The 17,426-nt window shown below is 55.8% G+C and overlaps 1 protein-coding gene across 7 annotated transcripts in view; it reads left to right on the top strand.

Annotated features, from left to right (window-relative positions):
- Nucleotides 1-17,426, top strand: part of KCNAB2 (potassium channel, voltage gated subfamily A regulatory beta subunit 2) — a 109,456-nt gene that overhangs the window by 41,450 nt on the left and 50,580 nt on the right. For 3 of the 7 annotated variants that reach the window (XM_011938292.1, XM_011938293.1, XM_011938294.1), the window contains exons 2-3: nt 3,718-3,846; nt 5,028-5,069. In XM_011938292.1, the coding sequence (XP_011793682.1) occupies nt 3,770-3,846; nt 5,028-5,069 (119 nt within the window). In that variant the 5' untranslated portion in view covers nt 3,718-3,769. Of the gene's footprint in view, nt 1-3,717; nt 3,847-5,027; nt 5,070-9,095; nt 9,359-14,716; nt 14,961-17,426 lie in introns of those variants that run through there. The other 4 variants (XM_011938288.1, XM_011938289.1, XM_011938295.1 and 1 more) reach the window with 4 other exon arrangements.

Raw genomic sequence — 17,426 nt, 5'->3', positions numbered from 1 at the left:
TCCAGCCTGGGCGACAGAGTGAGACTCTGTCTCAAAAACACACACACACACACACACACACACACACACAAACAGAAACTGTGCTTTTTGTTTCCTTTGGAGATGAGAGAAATAACTCATTGGGTGCAGCTGGCAATGCCTCCTGAAGAAGGAGGAATGGGAGTGAGTGGGTGTGGGGCTGGGAGCGGCCATGTGGCCGTGGACACTGTGGAGCCAGTTCACTGGGTAGCCACAGAAAGGAAGGCAGGCGGCTTTGGGCATGGATTGCGTCCCTGTCTGGGGAAGGTGGCTTCTGGTTGCTTGTGTTTTCTCAGGTCTGGGAAGCAGCAGTGGCAGCTGAGGGTGGGGTGGGAAGGGAGGAGCTGCGAGGTGTCCCCTGAGCCTGGGAGAGAGGATGGCATAGAGCAGGTGCCCACAGACTCTTTCTGTAAAGGACCAGGTAGTAAATAATTTAGGTTTTGCCAGCCAGCCAGTCTGTTGCAGCTCCTCAGCCCTGCCTTTGGAGCTGAAAAGCAGCCTGAGAGGATTCATAAACAAACGGACATGGAGGTGTTCCAATAAAACTTTATTTACAAAAATAGGCAGCAGGCTGGCTCTGGCCTGCGTAGACTCCTGGCTCTCGACCTCACTTCCAGGCCAGGGGTCTTCAAAGCATGGTCCCTGGGCCTGCAGCATCAGCGCTACCCAGGACTTACGAGAAATGCAGATTCTTGGACCCCACCCCACATTCATGGAACCAGTGACTCAGTCCCTGCACTGTTTCCAACCCAAGTTGAGTTTGTGATTCCAGAATTCTGGAAGTTAGCTCAGCAGCTAGACCCAAGAGAGAGTGAGGTGTGGGGTGGGCTACACACCCTGTTAAAGGCACAGGCATCCCAGCCCCCAGCCCCTGCTGCAAGCCTGTGTGAGGACATCCTGCCTCCTATGGGCCATATTTGCTTTTGCAGCCTCCATGGGGGCTCCCTGGGGACGGGCTGTGGAGACGACTCTGCTCTCAGCAGAACCCTCCACTCTGCAGCCTTGGTTTCCTGTCCACATCCCTCAGCTACTCAGGGGAGCCTGGGGGCAGGAACTCCACTGCTTATAGGGGCAGCCTCTCACAGCAGGAGGGCTCAGCCAGTGTTCCGTGCATGAAGAAATGCACTGTCCTCTGATCAAAAGCACAGCATCTTTAGGAGTTTAACGATGGTTTTTTAACGACTTTAGTGAGATGATTTTATTTCCTGCCTCTGAGTCATCTAAGAGCAAAATGTGTGAGCTGCTAATGGGCTCAAAGAGAGGCTGCCTGTGAGGCCCCTCCAGCCCCCCAGTACTGCAGGGATTCAGTCACCCCAAAGCCAGGTAACCAGCCTTGGCCCCTCAAAGCTCTGGGATTACAGGTGTGATCCACCATGCCTGGCCTGAATGAGGATCTTTAAGAATAAAACTCCAGGGGATCGTCACCAAGTCCCACCACTTCCTCTGAGGTTAGCATGGTGCTGGATCTTCTCTGCATCTTCTATCTTTGTTTTTGGTTTTCATTTTGGTTTACTTGAAACAGGATCGCCCAGGCTGGAGTGCAGTGGCACGATTGTGGCTCACTGCAGCCTCGACCTCCCAGGCTCAAGCGATCCTCCCACCTCAGCCTCCTGAGTAACTGGGATTATAGACATGCACCACCATGCCCAGCTAATTTTTTTATTTTTTTGTGGAGACCGAGTCTCTACAAAAAAAAGTCTCTGTGTTGCCCAGGCTGCTCTCGAACTCCTGTGCCCAAGCAATCCACCTGCCTCGGCCTCCCAAAGTGCTAGTATTCCAGGCTGGTCCCATTTTACCAGCAGGTCTGCACATGGGCTTACGTTGCTCACTCAGAGGAGACCTCCGTGATTAGGGAGACCTAGACCTGCGCTGCCTGGACCCCAGGGACAGAGCTGTTTGTGAATCCCCTCCCTTACTTTGCTTTTCTTCCGAGGAAGCCAGCTCCCTGGTGACAGGAGGTCACTGTTCTGGGGAAAAAGAAGAGGGGGAAAAGCAAAGCCAATCCACCACTTGGCTAAGTGTCAGGTTTCCCACCAATTTCATGGGTTGCTGTGGATGGGCGGGGCTGTGTTTTGAGCCCAGGCCATCCCCTTTGCCCGTGGGTGCAGGACCACATTATTTTGGATCAGGGTCCTTTGTCCTTCCAGATGCCGAGCCCTGTTCCAGGCATGGGGGTGCGGCAGCAAACAAGACCCACAGAACCACTGCCCTCCTGGAACGCACCCCCCCAGAGAGGGAACTGGAGCACCACAGACCCGTGTGCAGGCAGCAAGGGCATGGTGTCGGCTAGGGAGTGGCAGGGACCCGTGAGCCTCACAGTCAGGGCTCATGGCGCTGAGAAGCACTGCAGCAAGGGTGCAGTCAGTAGAAGGAGCCGCAAGTACAAGGGTCCACAGGCAGTGTGAGCTCAGCCTGCTGGGAAGGCCAGGGGCCTGGGCTGAGGGCCAGGTGGCAGAGCGTAGGGTCCTGAGGGGCAGTGCCTGGGAGAGAGAGGAAAGAGCATGGGACCAGATTCGCTTTGGAAATAGAAGCCCCAAGCCAGCAGCCAGCCGGGTGGAGCAAGGCGTGCAGGGCTGAGAGAGTTCAGGAGGCGGTGGGGGGAGCCACTGGGAGGGGACCCAGGAGTTCAGGTGAAAGACAGCAGTGGCTCAGCCCAAGGGTGGAAGCCGGAGAGGTGGGTGGACGGCTGGATATTGGCAGCCGTGCTCATTATCAATGCTGCTGTAACAGCTCTTCACAAACCCTGCATCTTCAAACCGCCCAGAACGTGATCTCCTGGTTCCTGTGGGTCAGGTGTTGGGGCAGGGCAGGGCTGGGTCTGCTGTTTTGGTACTGCTGAGCTGCAGTCGAGGTGGTGGCCAGGACTGGGCTCGCCTTGGAAACCTCTGGTAGGAAAGGATCCACCTCCAGGCTCCCTTGTTCGTTTGAAGGACTCCTTTCCTTGGGCTGTTCGGCTGAGGGCTCAGCTTCTCACCAGCTGTGGGCTGGAGGCTGCCCTCAGTTCCTGCCCCACGGGCCTCTCCAACACCACAGCTTGCTTCATCAGAGCCAGGACAGACAGTCTGTAGCCAGACAGAAGTGACAGTCTTGCCATTACCTTTGCCATGTTCTGCTGGTTAGAAGCGGCTTGCTAGGTCCAGCCCACACTCCAGGACAGGGGCTGCCCAAGGGCAGGAATCCCAGGAGCTGGGGACATCAGTGGTATCTGACAAGCTGCCTGACTTAGAAGCTCAGTGGCAGCACCAGGAAGCTGCACTGGGCTCGAGTCAGGGCAAGGGACAGTGTCAGCGATGACCCTGGGAGATAGCAGTGCACTCAGGAGCTCAGAAAGTGCACAGATGCCCCCTCGGCGGTCTCTTCTGCACCATGTGAGCAGCAGAACCTATACCTATGGCTTCAGAACAACAGCTGGGCTGGTGTGGAAGGACCCCCGTGACATGTAGGGTGGGAATGTGGAGTGATGAACTGTGGAAACCCTTCTCACAGTTGTCACCTGCTCTCCAGTCCCTCCTGAGCCCATGGGCCTGCCTGCCTGCTGTCTGTCTGCCTGTCTGTCTGTCTCTCTGCTGAGGGGCTCCCCGATACCCTGAACCCAGACAGTATCCTAGGCCTTTGTGATCCCAGAGTCTCCTGGCCAAACGTGGTTGATCTTTTTTAACCACCACCCTCTTCCCCTCCCTTATTTTGCTTTTCTTCCAGAATTTTCCCACTGTAAAAAATCCAGCAGATCTGAACAAGTAAGGCTGGCTCCATGTATCCAGAATCAACGACGGGCTCCCCGGCTCGGCTCTCCCTGCGGCAGACGGGCTCCCCCGGGATGATCTACAGGTGACCTCCCACCCCCTCACTCAGGCCCCCTCCCAGGGTCAGTCCTGCCTCCAGGAGGGGTTCCCAAGGCCACCGTCCTCCCCTCTGGGGGAGGAAGGGCCCAAGCAGGGCCCACAGGCTTCTGCCTTCCACGGGGTTTCGAGGTGCACGCCGGTGAGCGTTTTCTCCAAGAAAGGAGCAGGGGCTTTAAAAACCCAGGTAGGAAAGAAAAAGCAAAACTTTTCCAGGGGGTTTGAGCCAGAGCAGACTCCTTTCTTGTCCCCGACCCTTCCGAAATATCTCGTTTGAGCTTAACAGAGAGGCCTGACAGTGAGTGCAGGGCCAACCCCAGCATTCTGTTCCTCCCACTTTATACATCACGGGTCCTGTGGCCCCGCCAGTTTCCCCTGAGCGAGGATCACGACCTTGTAGGCCTTTGGGGAACCACGTCTACCGGTTTCCCAACACTGGAGGGAGTGGGGACAACCAGATGTTCCCAGGGCACCCTGACCACCTCCTTGTGGAACTCACTTCTGCTTGCAGCCCTGGGTGTTTCTGTCTGCACCATAAACAGCGCTGAACGGCAGTGCGAGCTGCGGGCGTTCAGTGAGAGCTGAGCCTCTGGGGACAGAGCACAGAACCCATGAAAGATGCAGGCACAGGCAGTACCCCAGCAGCCCATTGGTCTTGGGCAGCCAGACCTTTCCAGATAATCACTGGGGCATGAGCCAGAGCCCATGTTTGTGACAGCCACAGGGAAAGGCAGTGTCTGTCCTAAAAAGAGCCCAGCAGGCACGTGCGGGCTTGCCAGCACGCGGGCTCTCTGCACGTCTGGGTTGGAGGGTTTTGAGCCATTGCCCACAAGCATATTGCAAAGCAAGTCCTGAAGCACGTGCAATCCAAACCAACCCTCACCCAGAGGTTCACCACGGAAAACAGGGTCTGGCATGGAAGGAGCCCTTGGTGTCCAGAAAACTGGCTCCGGCTCTCCGCCCATGGCCACCGGGTGGCGCTGCTGCAGAGCGTTTGGCACCCGATGTGCATCCTCAGAGACTGCCCTGAGCAGGCGGCTGGTGGGGGCCCGGGGGCACGGGACGTTGGTGGTGCTTTCTGACCTGCACCTGCTGGGGTTGATGCCAACTATGGACTCTCTCTCTTCTCTCCCTTTCTCCTTTTTCTCTTTCCTCCATTGCTGTCCGAAGTACTCGGTATGGGAGTCCCAAAAGACAGCTCCAGTTTTACAGGTAATGAGTCTTCATTCTCCCTAAAACCCAGCGAGCCGAAGGCCAAGGAGTGGGTGGGAGGACTGCACCCTTGCCGAGCAGGGTGTGCTGGTATTTTCTGTGAAGCCAAAGCCCCCTGAGACCCCCAGGCTCTGCTTGTCACCCTCTGTGCCTACCCCCACAGGACACTGTGCAATGTCCTGATGGAAAATGTGAAGTCAGGTTAATTGTATGTGTTGATCTGCCAGAAGTTTGCTTTGATTTGAGCAAATGGGCTTTTGATGACTGCCAAGCTCTCAGCCAAATCTACCGTTAAAGCTTCACTCATCAGGCAGCGCGGGAGACGCCTTCCTGTGGTCGCCGGCTTGTGCTGCTTCCGTTATCAGAGTACAGGACGCGGCGAGCCCATCCGTTCCCCCTTTGCCTGTGGGTTTGAGCTGATCTGGAACTCACAGAGCTCCTTAGGCTCATTGAAGGTTAATGCCTGCTTGGGAGTGTGCAGTACTGATATGACTTGATTAGTGACATCTTTCTGATGTGTTTCTCTGTTGGTGAATTGACAAACCGGGCACATTCACCTGGCAAGAGACCATGCCCCAGCAGGACGTGGCATCAAGATGCCAGGCTTAGGGCCCCACAGGGTGCTCTCAGGGAGACCCGTTCCTCCCCCTGGGCTGCCTCTCCCTCACCTGTAACGCAGGGGATGCATGTTCTTGGTGCATCCTCCAACCCTAGGAAGTAAAATGTCAGGGCTGCCTGGAGCCCGCGGGCAGCAGCCTCCCCGTGCCTTGGGACTGTTTGGGGAATCAGCACGGCTTCTGGCAGTAGGTCCCTGGTATGCATTGCTGCATCTTGGCGGTCAGGCCAGGAGGCCTCTCTATTTGGACCCGGACACCTGGTGACAGTGCTTTGGGGGTCATTGTCAATGCACCAGGCAGTGGGCATGGGGATGGCAATGTATTTCCATGTGGCTCTTCTCTCTCTGCCCCCGCCCCAGGCCATCGCCAGCCTTAGCGCCTCTGACGGGGACCATAGACCTAGATGCTCAGAGTGATCTGTGCCATGCCTTCAGTGCCTCCTGGGAGGTCCTGCTGCTTACGGGAAGCTCTAAAGACATGGCCAGCTCTTTGATCCTACTGAAATTTTGGTAGATAAGATTTTGCTTAAAATAGTTAAATCTGAACTCAGGCTTGCAAATGCTGTTCCTGGGTGAAATGTTTGTATTACGATGTATGTATGCATGGTGTTAACACATCTTAACACATATACACCGCTCATCCCAGGGGATTTCATCAGTGAAACGAAACGTGTACCTGAACTGCATCCTCAGGGAGCCTGGGGCAGCCTCAGAAGGGAAGGGGTGAGGTCCGAAGAGCAGGCAGGAAAATCCCCGGTGCAGACCTGCCAGCTCAAAAGGCCTGCCCACAGGTACAGACCAGCCAGCTCCAAGGGCCTGGCCCCAGGAGGGGCCAAGTAAATTGTCCAGTGTGACCAAGTGAGAGCCTTCCAGCCCACTCACGGCCCTCAGAACCCCACAGCCTCAGCATGTTGTCCATCCCCTGGGAACACTGTGCATGAGAACCTTCATTTCCAGGTGGCCTGCCCGGCCCCAAGGGAAGCTCTGAAGCTCACCCTCTAGGCTCTCAGCCCCAGTTCCGGTGCCCACAGGCTCTGGCCATCCTACCCCTTGGATATCCAGGGGGTCACTTGGGTGTCTATTGTGGGGGCTCTGGAGGTAACCGCTAAGGGCTAGGGTCTTTGTTTGTTAACAGGCTGGGGGCCACTCCTAGTAGGGCACCTCATCACTCCAAGCTTGCCACTAAACATGCCTGTTGGATGGTTCTTTCAGTTACTTAGGCCCGGCCCTCTCACAGGGCAGAGGCGTTCGAGGCACGTGCCCTGCCCCCATGCAGCTCCCAGGCGAGGAATCGATGTAGGACACTGTGCCAATCAGCTGTTCACCAAATGCTGCGTAACAAACAGCTCCACAACTCAGTGCCACACAGCAATCGGCATCTCTTCCTTGCTCCTGTGTCTGCTGGTTGACCAGGCAGCTCATCTAAGCTGGCTCGGCTGGGTTTGTCTCCAGGCTGCAAGTTGAATCCCCATGTCCTCCATCTTCCCATCCTTAACTGGGCCTATCCCAGGCATGTCCTTCCCGTGGCAGAGGTGCCAGAGGAAAAGCAGAAACATGCAGGGTCTCTTAAGGCCTGTGGTTGGGGTCGGAGTGCTGTCACCTCTGCTCACACACTTTTGACCAGAGTCAGTCTCATGAACCAGCCCAAAGTCAAGGGGCTGGAAATATATTGCCCCCACCAGTGGGAGGAGCTATAAAGTCACAAATAGCTCCAATGATCTCCAGAAGGCAAAGCACATCCTAGGAGAAGCCCAGAGAGCCTTTGGGGTTTGAGAAAGGAGGGGCCACAGCCAGCCGAGAGCCAGGAAGGCTTCGTGGAGAAGGCAGCAGGGGCTTGGATCTGGACCTTGAAGGCTGGACAGGATTCATCACAGAGGCTGGGAAGCGCATTTCAGTCGATACAACAGCCTGCGCTGCAGCTCAAAAGTGTGCACAGAGAACAGGAAGCAACAGTTACCCAGCCTGGGCCATCAGGGACATGATGGAGAATAAAGAGAGTCAGGCTGTAGAGGAGAATAAAGAGACGCAGGCTGTAGAGGAGAATAAAGAGAGGCAGGCTGTAGAGGGGGATGTTGGTGGGGGGCCTCGAATGCCTAGCAACGGGGCTCGGATGAACTCAGAGGGCACTGGGGAGCCATCTATGGTGTTTGAGCAGGGCAGGGGTCACAGATCTGCTCTAGGAAGGAAGCCTGGTAGCAGGGAGTAAGACAGGGAAGAGAGAGGCTAACGCAAGGAGACCAGACAGTGTCCAGGAAAGGTGCAGGACGATTGAGCTCCAGGAACTGCATGGAGAAAGAATGAAGGGGTGCAGGGCCTGAGAAAAGGATGTCAGAAGCCACGTCCACAGGGCTTGACCACTGATGGGCAGGTGCTGAGACAGAGAGGGACAGAGAGGAGCAGTGGACCCAGGGAAGGAGAGGGCCTCATTTGGAGCACATTAGGCTGCAGCCACCACCCAGTAGTGAGACACAGGCCCCCCCCCCGACCAGGGCGACGTGTGGGGAACTGACAGAGTGGGCTTGGGCCTTTGGGGACAAACCATTTCAATTGCCGAGGCCTTCCCAGCTAGTCACCCGCAGCCAGACACCTCCAGACTCCATGTCCTCTCCCAGCCTCCCACTTCATTTATCTTCCACACTGTGTCTGGGGCACTGATTTCCTGTCCCCCACCTTCCCCCGTGGCAGCTACCACTGTTTGCTCATTTGTCGTGGGGGAGACGGTTCCGCCTCCATTCAAAATCCCACATTCACTGGCGCACTTTCTCAGCCAGAAGATGATGTCACTCTGGGACTTTGCTGGCATCCTGTGACACACAGTGACCCCGGGGGTCATGACCCTGGGGTTGGGGCTCAGCACTTAGCCTCATCCCAGAGCTCAGCCTGGTTTGGCGTGGTCTCAAAGCGTTTCCCAAACCCCAGGCCAGGACATGTGCCATGGAGAAGGGTTCCTGTGTCCCTCCCTCGAGCGAGTGGCAGTGTGGAGTCCAAATAGCAGGTTCTGGTACTTTCCTGCCATTTATAGGTACTGGCAGTATCAGATATACCAATCTGGGGTGTGTACCCAGAGGAGACGAGGAGCATCTGCGTGTGTTGAGCAGCGACCCCTCCAGACCCCCTTGGCTGTGGGTGGTAGTCCCATACCACTGGGCCCCTGGCTCCCCTGCTGCAGACACAGTTCAGATTTGAGTGATGTGTGGAAGCCACAGGCTCTGTGTCCTGCACTCAGATACCAAAGAGCAAGGCCTGCCCCTTCCAACCTGTGGGCCCAAGGGTTTATGTTTCTGGCACATGGGGATGGTGGAGGCAGCAAGGGTAGGCCTGAGGGACTGGCAGGACCTCCCCCCACCTTGGGCTACACCCCAACCCCATGCACCAGGAGTCAGCCTTGCCAGATTGCAGCACGGAACTGCACTTCCCGAGCTTTTAGGGGAAGAGGCACTCGTGAATAATTCAGCCTCTTTCGCTGAGATGAAAACGCCCTAATAGAACTAATGGACTCGCTGCCTCAAAACTCGAACCTGGTGGGACTCATCTCATTCACCAATTGCTTCTGACGTCCTGCAGTGACACTCCCTAATGAAAAAGCTGCCGTGCCAGATCCTTAGAGCGTCTGGTGATCCCTAATAAACTAGACTGTGGCTTTTTTAACGAGCAGACGCCCCCACGAAGGCAGGTGAGTCCTCCCTTCAGCCCCAGGACTGGATGCAGCTGCTACCGTCCTAGGGGAGACGCCGCTTGGGGGCACGCATCCGTGGGAATGAAAACAGAGGAGACGATATTTTGGGGTGGTTTTGTCTGATCTGGAATTAGACCCTCTACATTTTTTCAAAGCAGAAGACCTCAAAAAAGAGCCAGCCTGAGGTAAACCTGGAATGACTGTGATGGACGGGGTGGTGGGCGGTGGGTTTCAGCCAGGCAACACCTCTCGCTTGAGCCTGCGCACAGCCCAGACCTGCCCAAGGCTGACTGTTTTCTCTGTTTTCCCGTCTGCGGGAGACACGGGCGTCTAGCTTGTACCTCGCTGTGTTCACCGTTGATTAAGATTCAGCATTTTCCGGTTTTGCCCAGAGCACTGTCGGGGAGGTTTGGTCTTGTCTGAATTGTCTGTGCAGGAAGCACGTGCCGAGGGAGCCGGGGGCTGCTTGTTTGGGCCTCGGTTTGCTGATTGTCCTTGAGCGAAAATCATTCTGTGTTTGCACTGATGCAATGCCGTGCGTTGTAGAGCCGCACCCCGGAATGGTAGCAGCTCCCCTTCCATTTCCGCTTTGGAGAACTTTGGCTGGGCTCTCTGCTCTCTGGACAGGTGTCACCATTCAGAAGAGACGCTCAGGATTCCTTCTCAGTCTTATGATGTATGCTTTGTTGGCTTTCAGTAAACAGAACAATTCAGAAATTCCAGGTAGAGGAGTCTGGGGGGAGGTAGTGATTCCTCCTGACTTCATGAGGTTAACATCTTCCTTGCATTTTTCCATGTCACGGTGTTAATTCACATGAATTCCCCTGGGCCCCTGATCTACAAGAATAGATTTGCACAAAGCAGGCCCAGCCCAGGAAAGAACCTGTAGGTGCCATGTAAGTAGCAGTGGCTATTGAGGAGGGGCTCGTTTTTCTTGGTACCAGGGTGGTGAGGGAGTGTCAGGGCTCAGAGACCCTCACTCTGGAAAGCGGCCGGGATCTGGGATATTTTGAATCAGAAGTCAGGGTCGCTGTGCTCTTGAGCACAGGAGAAGTGGGGACCCTGAGGCAGGAGCCCGACAGTGGGGCTGCTCCCTCCTCCCTGAAGTCTTACTGAGGCCCCTTCATCCAAGGGCCTAACGCTGCTAGAATCTCTCCTTCAGCAAAAGCCCAAAATAGAGCCCCAGTGTGAGGGAGTCCAGAGGAGCCGGCCTTTGTCCTCTGTCCCCAGGCACTGCTGGTAACAGGCAGAGCCCCTTTGCCTTCTGCCTACTCCCATCCTTCTTTCCCTGGAGCAACCCTCCCAGAGTCATGACCCTTCAGGACCACAGGGAGCCCCCACTCTGCAGAAGGATGCAAGTTCTGGCATGGGAGCCCCCTCCCCTACACAAGAGAGGGCGACCTGCAGAGAGCCACTGGGTCTGAGGTAGGAAGCCAGCCCGCCCCCATCAACGGCTGCCTGGCACTGCTGGGAAATGCCCAGGTATAGCTCTGATTGGCCTTTTGGAGCCTGGGCCTTGGTTACTGTTCTACAAGTATCTGAGCCCCTCCTCAGTGCGTGGGGCACTCCCGTGGGCACTGGGCAGGGGGCAGTGGCAGCAGGCAGAAGGGTCCTTGCCCTCCTGGACCCAACCTTCAGGGGAATCCAGCGGCCGTGGACCCCTCATGGCACCAGCCCTGCTCCTCACCCCTCCACCCCATGCCAAAGGCTGCCATTTCTGTGCCCACAAGTTCCCTGGCCCAAGCCCTGCCCTGGCACCATGGGGACAAGCTCACAGCAAGAGGCTCTGGGCTCCCTCCATGCCGCAGGGCCCCCACCTGCAGGCCTGCTCCCAGGGCTGTGAGATGAGCTCTAAGGAAAGATTGCAAGCGAGTCCCCACAGAGAGGGATGCCCTGTAAATCCTGGCCACAAAACCCAGTCTTTCCTGCCCTCTCTCGCTTCTCCCACCCACATCCCCACACTCGGCCCTCCACCATCTTGTTGGGAAGGGGGCTATTCTTCGCATCTGTATTCTCTCCCCTTAAGCATTTTCTAGGGAGATTTGGTGTCTGTGTGGCTCACTCCTCTCACTCAAGCCTATGGCCACAAGTTCCTTCCAGCCCTGCCTGCTGGCCCCTGCTGCTGGATTTTTCTCTCCACAGCATTCATCATAATTGGTGTCTTATCCCACGCCCCCCCAGGAGACTCGCTCACTGCTGCATCACCAACTCCCACCCAGTTGTCCAAAGCCTCATCTCACGCAGCCCACAGCAGCCTGGTACAACAGGCCTCTGCCCAGCCCACCTCACAGATGTGGAGGCTGAGGCCAGGAGCGGTCAAGGTGCCTGCCTGGGTCACACCATGGGCAGGTGACAACGAGAGCTGTCCCTGTCCAGAAGCTGGGCACTCAGCCACCCTGTCCTCCCACCCCAGGGCTTTGGCTATATTTCCAGAGCCAAACCAGATCTGGGTTGCTTTTCATGAGTAATGTCTTGAAAGCTAATGATTATTGATCTCAGCCTGGTCGGTCCAGGCAGGGAACTTGCACGTCTGAGGCTGGTCCTGCCTTTCAGAAAGAGCCCTGCGGCTGCAGCCTGCCCAGCTGGCCTTCTTGCTAAACACAGACCTCAGGAAAGCAAGGGTTGGTCCCCATTTGCCCCACACAGGGCTGGCAGCCGGCCACACGGCCACCTCAGAAGCAGCTGCCTGCCGCGCGCATGGAGGGAAGGGAGTGGCCGGCCAGTAGGCAGGGAGGGGAAGCTGGTGCTGCTGTCTGTGGGTGCCAAGGGCCTCATTTCCTAAGATGAACCTCTCCTGGAGTCCGGGCCTCTCTGCCCTCCAGAGCGATTCTCCCAGAAGGCAGAGGGTTTTCCATGCCAGGGCACCTGCCTGCTTTAGCGTCCAGAGGTCCAGCAGCCACCATCCCTCGCAGCGTAGAAATGAGCAGTGGTGAATGCAACTCCTGGCGTGGGAAACTGCCAGCAAGAGAGGGCGACCTGCAAAGAGCCCCTGGGCCTGAAGCAGGAAGCCAGTTGTGTCCCTGCCAGCTGCAGTCCCGGCACTGCCAGGAAATGCCCAGGTATAGCCCTGGTTGGCCTTTGGAAGCCTGGGCCTTGGTTTCTGTTCTACAAGTATCTGAGCCCGTCCTCTGTGCACCAGGGGCACTCCTATGGGCACTGAGCAGGCAGCAGTGGCAGGAGGCAGAAGGGTCCCTACCCTCCTGGACCCAATCTTCAGGGGAGTGAATTCAGCACACAGGACAGCTAGAAAGGAATCTGCAAGGTGGATGATGGCGAGTGTAGTGGAGACAGATCGCAGCAGGAAAGAGGCACGTGGCATTGTGTGCGTGGGGCGGAGAGTAGGATGGGAAGCACAGGCCCCCCGGGAGCCACGCCCATCAGGCAGAGGTGCAGGCCGTGAGTGGCCAGCACGACAGGCTCCAAGGACAGCTGGCTGCCCGCTTCTGGGGAGGGAGCCATCCAGCCCTGACCAGGGTGGTGGGGCCAAGGCCTGTGTGGACACTGCTACCATCTCCCTGTAGGGGCTCCTCGGGGGCTCCTTGCCGGCTGGTCTCTCTTTTGCTCTTCTCTGAGCCCACCTTCCCTACCTCAATTGCATGTTCATGCAACAGGCATTTGTAGGCTCTGCTCTGAGCTAGACCTCATGCTGGGCACAACAGGGCAGACATGAATGATGGTCCCTACAAATAAGATACAGACAAATACTTGCAGGGAAACCTCCATGAAAGAGGCAGCTGTGGGCTCCTGGAGGTGGACCCCTCTCTGAGTGCACATATAGGCAGAGCAGTGAAAGGTCAGCAGGCTGGTCACCCATTCTGGAAGGACCCTGGTACATGGGGCTCATCACAAACTCCTGCCCCTTATGGGTCCTTCCTTTGGCCCCTGGAGCTCACCCCAGGAAAGGCCCAGCCTAGGGCAACTCCAGGACATCTCAGCCCCCTTCAAGGACCATGCTAAAACCTCTGTAGCTGTCTCAGCTCCCAGGATAGCCCTCCCAGCTCCTTCCAGGGATAATCGAACTTTTCCTCTCTTGAGGCAGAAGTTGGGGACAGTGCTGGTTCCTTTGCAGTTCCCAGGCCAGGTTCCAGGATCCCCCTGTGCAGCTGACCCAGCTGAAATGGTGACTTCCCCTCTGCACCTTCTCTCTCTGGCAATGACGCAGGGCTGCAGTGCTGTCTACCTGGGCCATGGCCCAGGCTGCAGTCAGGTAGGGTGAGGGTCGCTGGACTGGGGACCTCCTTTGTGTTGAGCCTGCCTCCATGTCCTCATTGCCCTGTCACAGACTCTGCAGGGTGAGGACTCAGCCCCGAGGCTGCCCTCACTGGTTCACTCACTGTTGTGCACGTGAATTAACACCAGTGGTTGAGTTCTGGACGCATGCTTTCTCCCTTGGCCTTTTAATTGTCCACTATCTCTCAGGGCTCACTGCACATCAGTCTATGTTGAGACGCCTCATTCTTGACAGCAGCACAAATTCCCACTATGTGGATGGACTGTCACTTAGGTAACCAGTTTCCCTATTGATGGACATTTACATTGCTTTTAGTTTCCAAGAATGTGCGTTCATCATTTCAGCTGACTATTTAGCAATGGCTCTTCACATAGAAATTTTGAAACTCCCCTGTCCCAACTAAGCCTATTTCCCCAGGCCACTCTCCTCTGCAACCTGCTTAAATGCATTCTGCTCGGTTGTTCTTTTGCAAAAAGCATGAAGCCCAAAGATCTCTGCGGTGCAATGATGCTTTCAACAAGCAGGGAATGTGTTGTATAGATAGCATTTCCCTTTACAAGGCTAGGAGCAAATAGGACCTTCCCGGGTTGGGGCCACCTGGCATGCAGGGGTGAGGTGCCTCCCTGGCATAATTACAGGAGAGTTTACTTCAGCAACAGGTGTGCCCTGCGCTGCTTTCGCAGGGACAGCTTTACCCTGGGAACCACTTCAAGAGAACACTGTGATGTGGTACCACAGTCACCACAGAAAATCAACCCTGGTCTTCAGCATTTGGGGGGCTCAGGCTCTGCATGCTCTCTGTGCTCCCGTTTTCATTTGGACACTTGGGGTGTAGCTGTCCTGTCTGGAATGCAGCTTTGCCTGTGCTTGTCTCACAGATGCAGGGGGCAGAAAAGGGCAGCTTAGCCAGAGTTCCTGGCAAGCATGCTTTGCGGACTGAGAATCTCATGCCAAGAGATGTTTACATCCAGGGGCCGGGTCCCACTCCTAGACACCAACACCTCCTGGTGGCGGCAGTAGTTAGAGGATGTTTCACTGCAGCCGCCCCCTGCCCCAGGGCCAGCCATCCAGCCTGGGGCACGCGGGGCATTGGCACACTGTCTAACTCATCACCGTCTGGACAGTGGCGGCTCCCAGGCCAGGCGGCACCATGCTGTCCATGACGTACAGCGAGAGTCTGCGGAGCGTGAGCAGCAGGTGCCACTCTGAATGGGCCCTGCATCCCGTCCGCCAGACGGACATGCTGGAACTGCAGCGGCTGCGGGAGGTGCGGGCGGCCGCCCAGGCCAGGAACATGGAGAGCTTCCTCCGCATGCACGGCCTCTCCCTGGACGGCTGCACCGCCCAGCGCACCGGCATGAAGTATCGGTAAGGGCCAGGCAGGGGGGTTGGGGTGGGAAGTCTGATTTCAGCCATATAAAATGTATAAAGGGCCGGGCATGGTGGCTCACACCTGTAATCTCAGCACTTGGGGAGGCGGAGGCGGATGGATCACCTGAGATCACGAGCTCGAGACCAGTCTGGCCAACCTGGTGAAACACTGCCACCAAAAATACAAAAATTAGCCAGGCATAGTGGGGCGCGCCTGTAGTCCCAGCTACTCAGGAGACTGAGGCAGGAGAATCGCTTGAACTCAGGAGGCAGAGGTTGCATTGAGCCGAGATCACACCAGTGCACTCCAGCCTGGGCAACAAGAGCGAGACACCATCTCAACAACAATAAAAATGTATAAAAGAAGAAAATGAGGCCAGGCATGGTGGCTCATGCCTGTAATCCCAGCACTTTGGGAGGCCGAGGTGGGTGGATTGCTTGAGCCCAGAAGTCCAAGACCAGCCTAGGCAACATGGCAAAACCCCGTCTGTGCCCCAAAATACAAAGAAATTGGTTAGGCATGGTGCCATGCACCTGTAGTCCCAGCTACTTGGGAGGCTGAGGTGGGAGGATTACCTGAGCCCAAAGAGTTTGAGGGTGCAGTGAGCTGTGATCACACCACTGCACTCCAGTCTGAGCAACAACGTAAAAAGTGAGACGCTGTCTCAAAAAAATAAAAAGAAAAAGAAGGTGAAAGTGCCATAGTCCTATCCTAGCAAAAGATAAGTCCTATTAAGAGTTTGGGGCCAGGCTCAGTGGCTCACACCTGTAATCCTAGCACTTTGGGAGGCCGAGGCAGGCGGGTCACTTGAGGTCTGGAGTTCAAGACCAGCCTGGCCAACATGGTGAAACTCCATCTCTACTAAAAATACAAAAATGAGCTGGGCGTGGTGGTATGCACCTGTAGTCCCAGCTACTGGGGAGGCTGAAGCAGGAGGATCGCTTGAACCCAGGAGGCAAATGTTACAGTGAGCTGAGATCACACCACTGCATTCCAGCCTGGGTGACAGAGTGAGACTCCGTCACACACACACACACAAAAAGTTTGGTAAATTCTCCATGGGATAAAAATGTGTGGGGTGTTTCTCCATGGGGGAAAAATGTGTTTCTGGGTGTTGGAGCCCCCTGCTCTAAATGATAGGCACAAAGGTCTGAATTCACTTGGAACCTCCACAGGACTTTCTTCTTAGGGCGCTTGCCTTTGGATTCAGCACCTCGGACAGCGCTCTGCCAGCCGCCGTTCTCTGGCTGGTGTAAATCCCTGTCGATTGCAAATTGACAGCTTTCATCTTCTGTGCCTCTCAGGAACATGCCCTTGTGAAAGCCAGTCAGTCAAAGGGGACCCTCCCCACCCAGGCCTTGTAGAGTTGCCAGTTAAATTTGAAGTTCAGATAAACAGCGAGTAACTTTTTAGCATAAATATGTTCCATGCAATATTTGGGACATAACTTGTACTAAAAAGCTCCTCATTGTTTATCTGAACTTCAAATTTAACTGGGTGTCCTGTGTTTTATCTGGCAACACTCAATCTCTGGCTTCCATCTGAGACAGACCCCAGGGATCATCTGCGTGCTCTCTGCAGAGTGGAGTGCAGGCCGGGACTGCTCCTTTAACGTTTTCTCCTGTGGACAGCGTGTTTGGTCACACCATGAGCAGGTGACAGCCAGAGCGGCTGGTTGTCATTGTTTGAATATGTGGTTGTAATCTGAAGAAACGAAACACTTCTCCTGTGAGTCCATTAGATGGCAGAGTTTTTCAGGCTTTGTATCCTAAATCCAGCTGTAAAGGAAGGACAAAGGGTCCGCTAGTTCGGCCACAGCTGACCTCCTCGTTCTGCTGGAAATTTCTCAAGAAGGAGACGCTGTGCATTCATGACGGGCTAGTCATTGATTCCTTTTGTTTATTCAGTAAATGTTTGTTGAGAGTCTGCTCGGCACCAGGCGCTGGGCCAGATCCTGGAGCTGCTGCATGAACAAGATTAACCAGGTCCCCACCCTCACTGCAGCCATGGCCTGGGGGATTTGGGGGGCAGAGAAGCAGCGAGCTTGCACGGAGACAAGTTCCAACAGTGGCCGCTGGCCAAGGCAGCAATGCAGGACAATGCAATAAAGAGAGACCGGGGAGGCCAAGGGGGAACCCTCTGAGAGAGGGATCGTCTAAAGATGTGGAGAACATTCCAGCCCAAGAGGAGAGGGGTCTGGAATGGATGCCTGTCTAAGTTGGAGGAGCGAAGAGAAGGCCCAGGTGGCTAGGCTGGAGGGAGGAAGGTAGAGGATACAAGACGACGACGCAGGAGGGGCCAGACCCCGTCCTCCAAACTCGGGGGAAACCTCAGCTCCCTCCGATGTGGACAGGATTTGTGATGGAGGAGAGTTTAGTGGGTTAAATCAAGACCCCCAAATTTCACATTCATCCTAAACCTCAGAATATGACATTAGGCTGGGTGTGGTGGCTCATGCCTGT

The sequence above is a fragment of the Colobus angolensis genome, unplaced genomic scaffold, assembly GCF_000951035.1.
Source record: "Colobus angolensis palliatus isolate OR3802 unplaced genomic scaffold, Cang.pa_1.0 Scaffold170, whole genome shotgun sequence".
Classification (NCBI taxonomy): domain Eukaryota; kingdom Metazoa; phylum Chordata; class Mammalia; order Primates; family Cercopithecidae; genus Colobus; species Colobus angolensis.
Note: the sequence above shows the minus strand (reverse complement) of the source record. Positions and strands in the feature narration are given on the sequence as shown.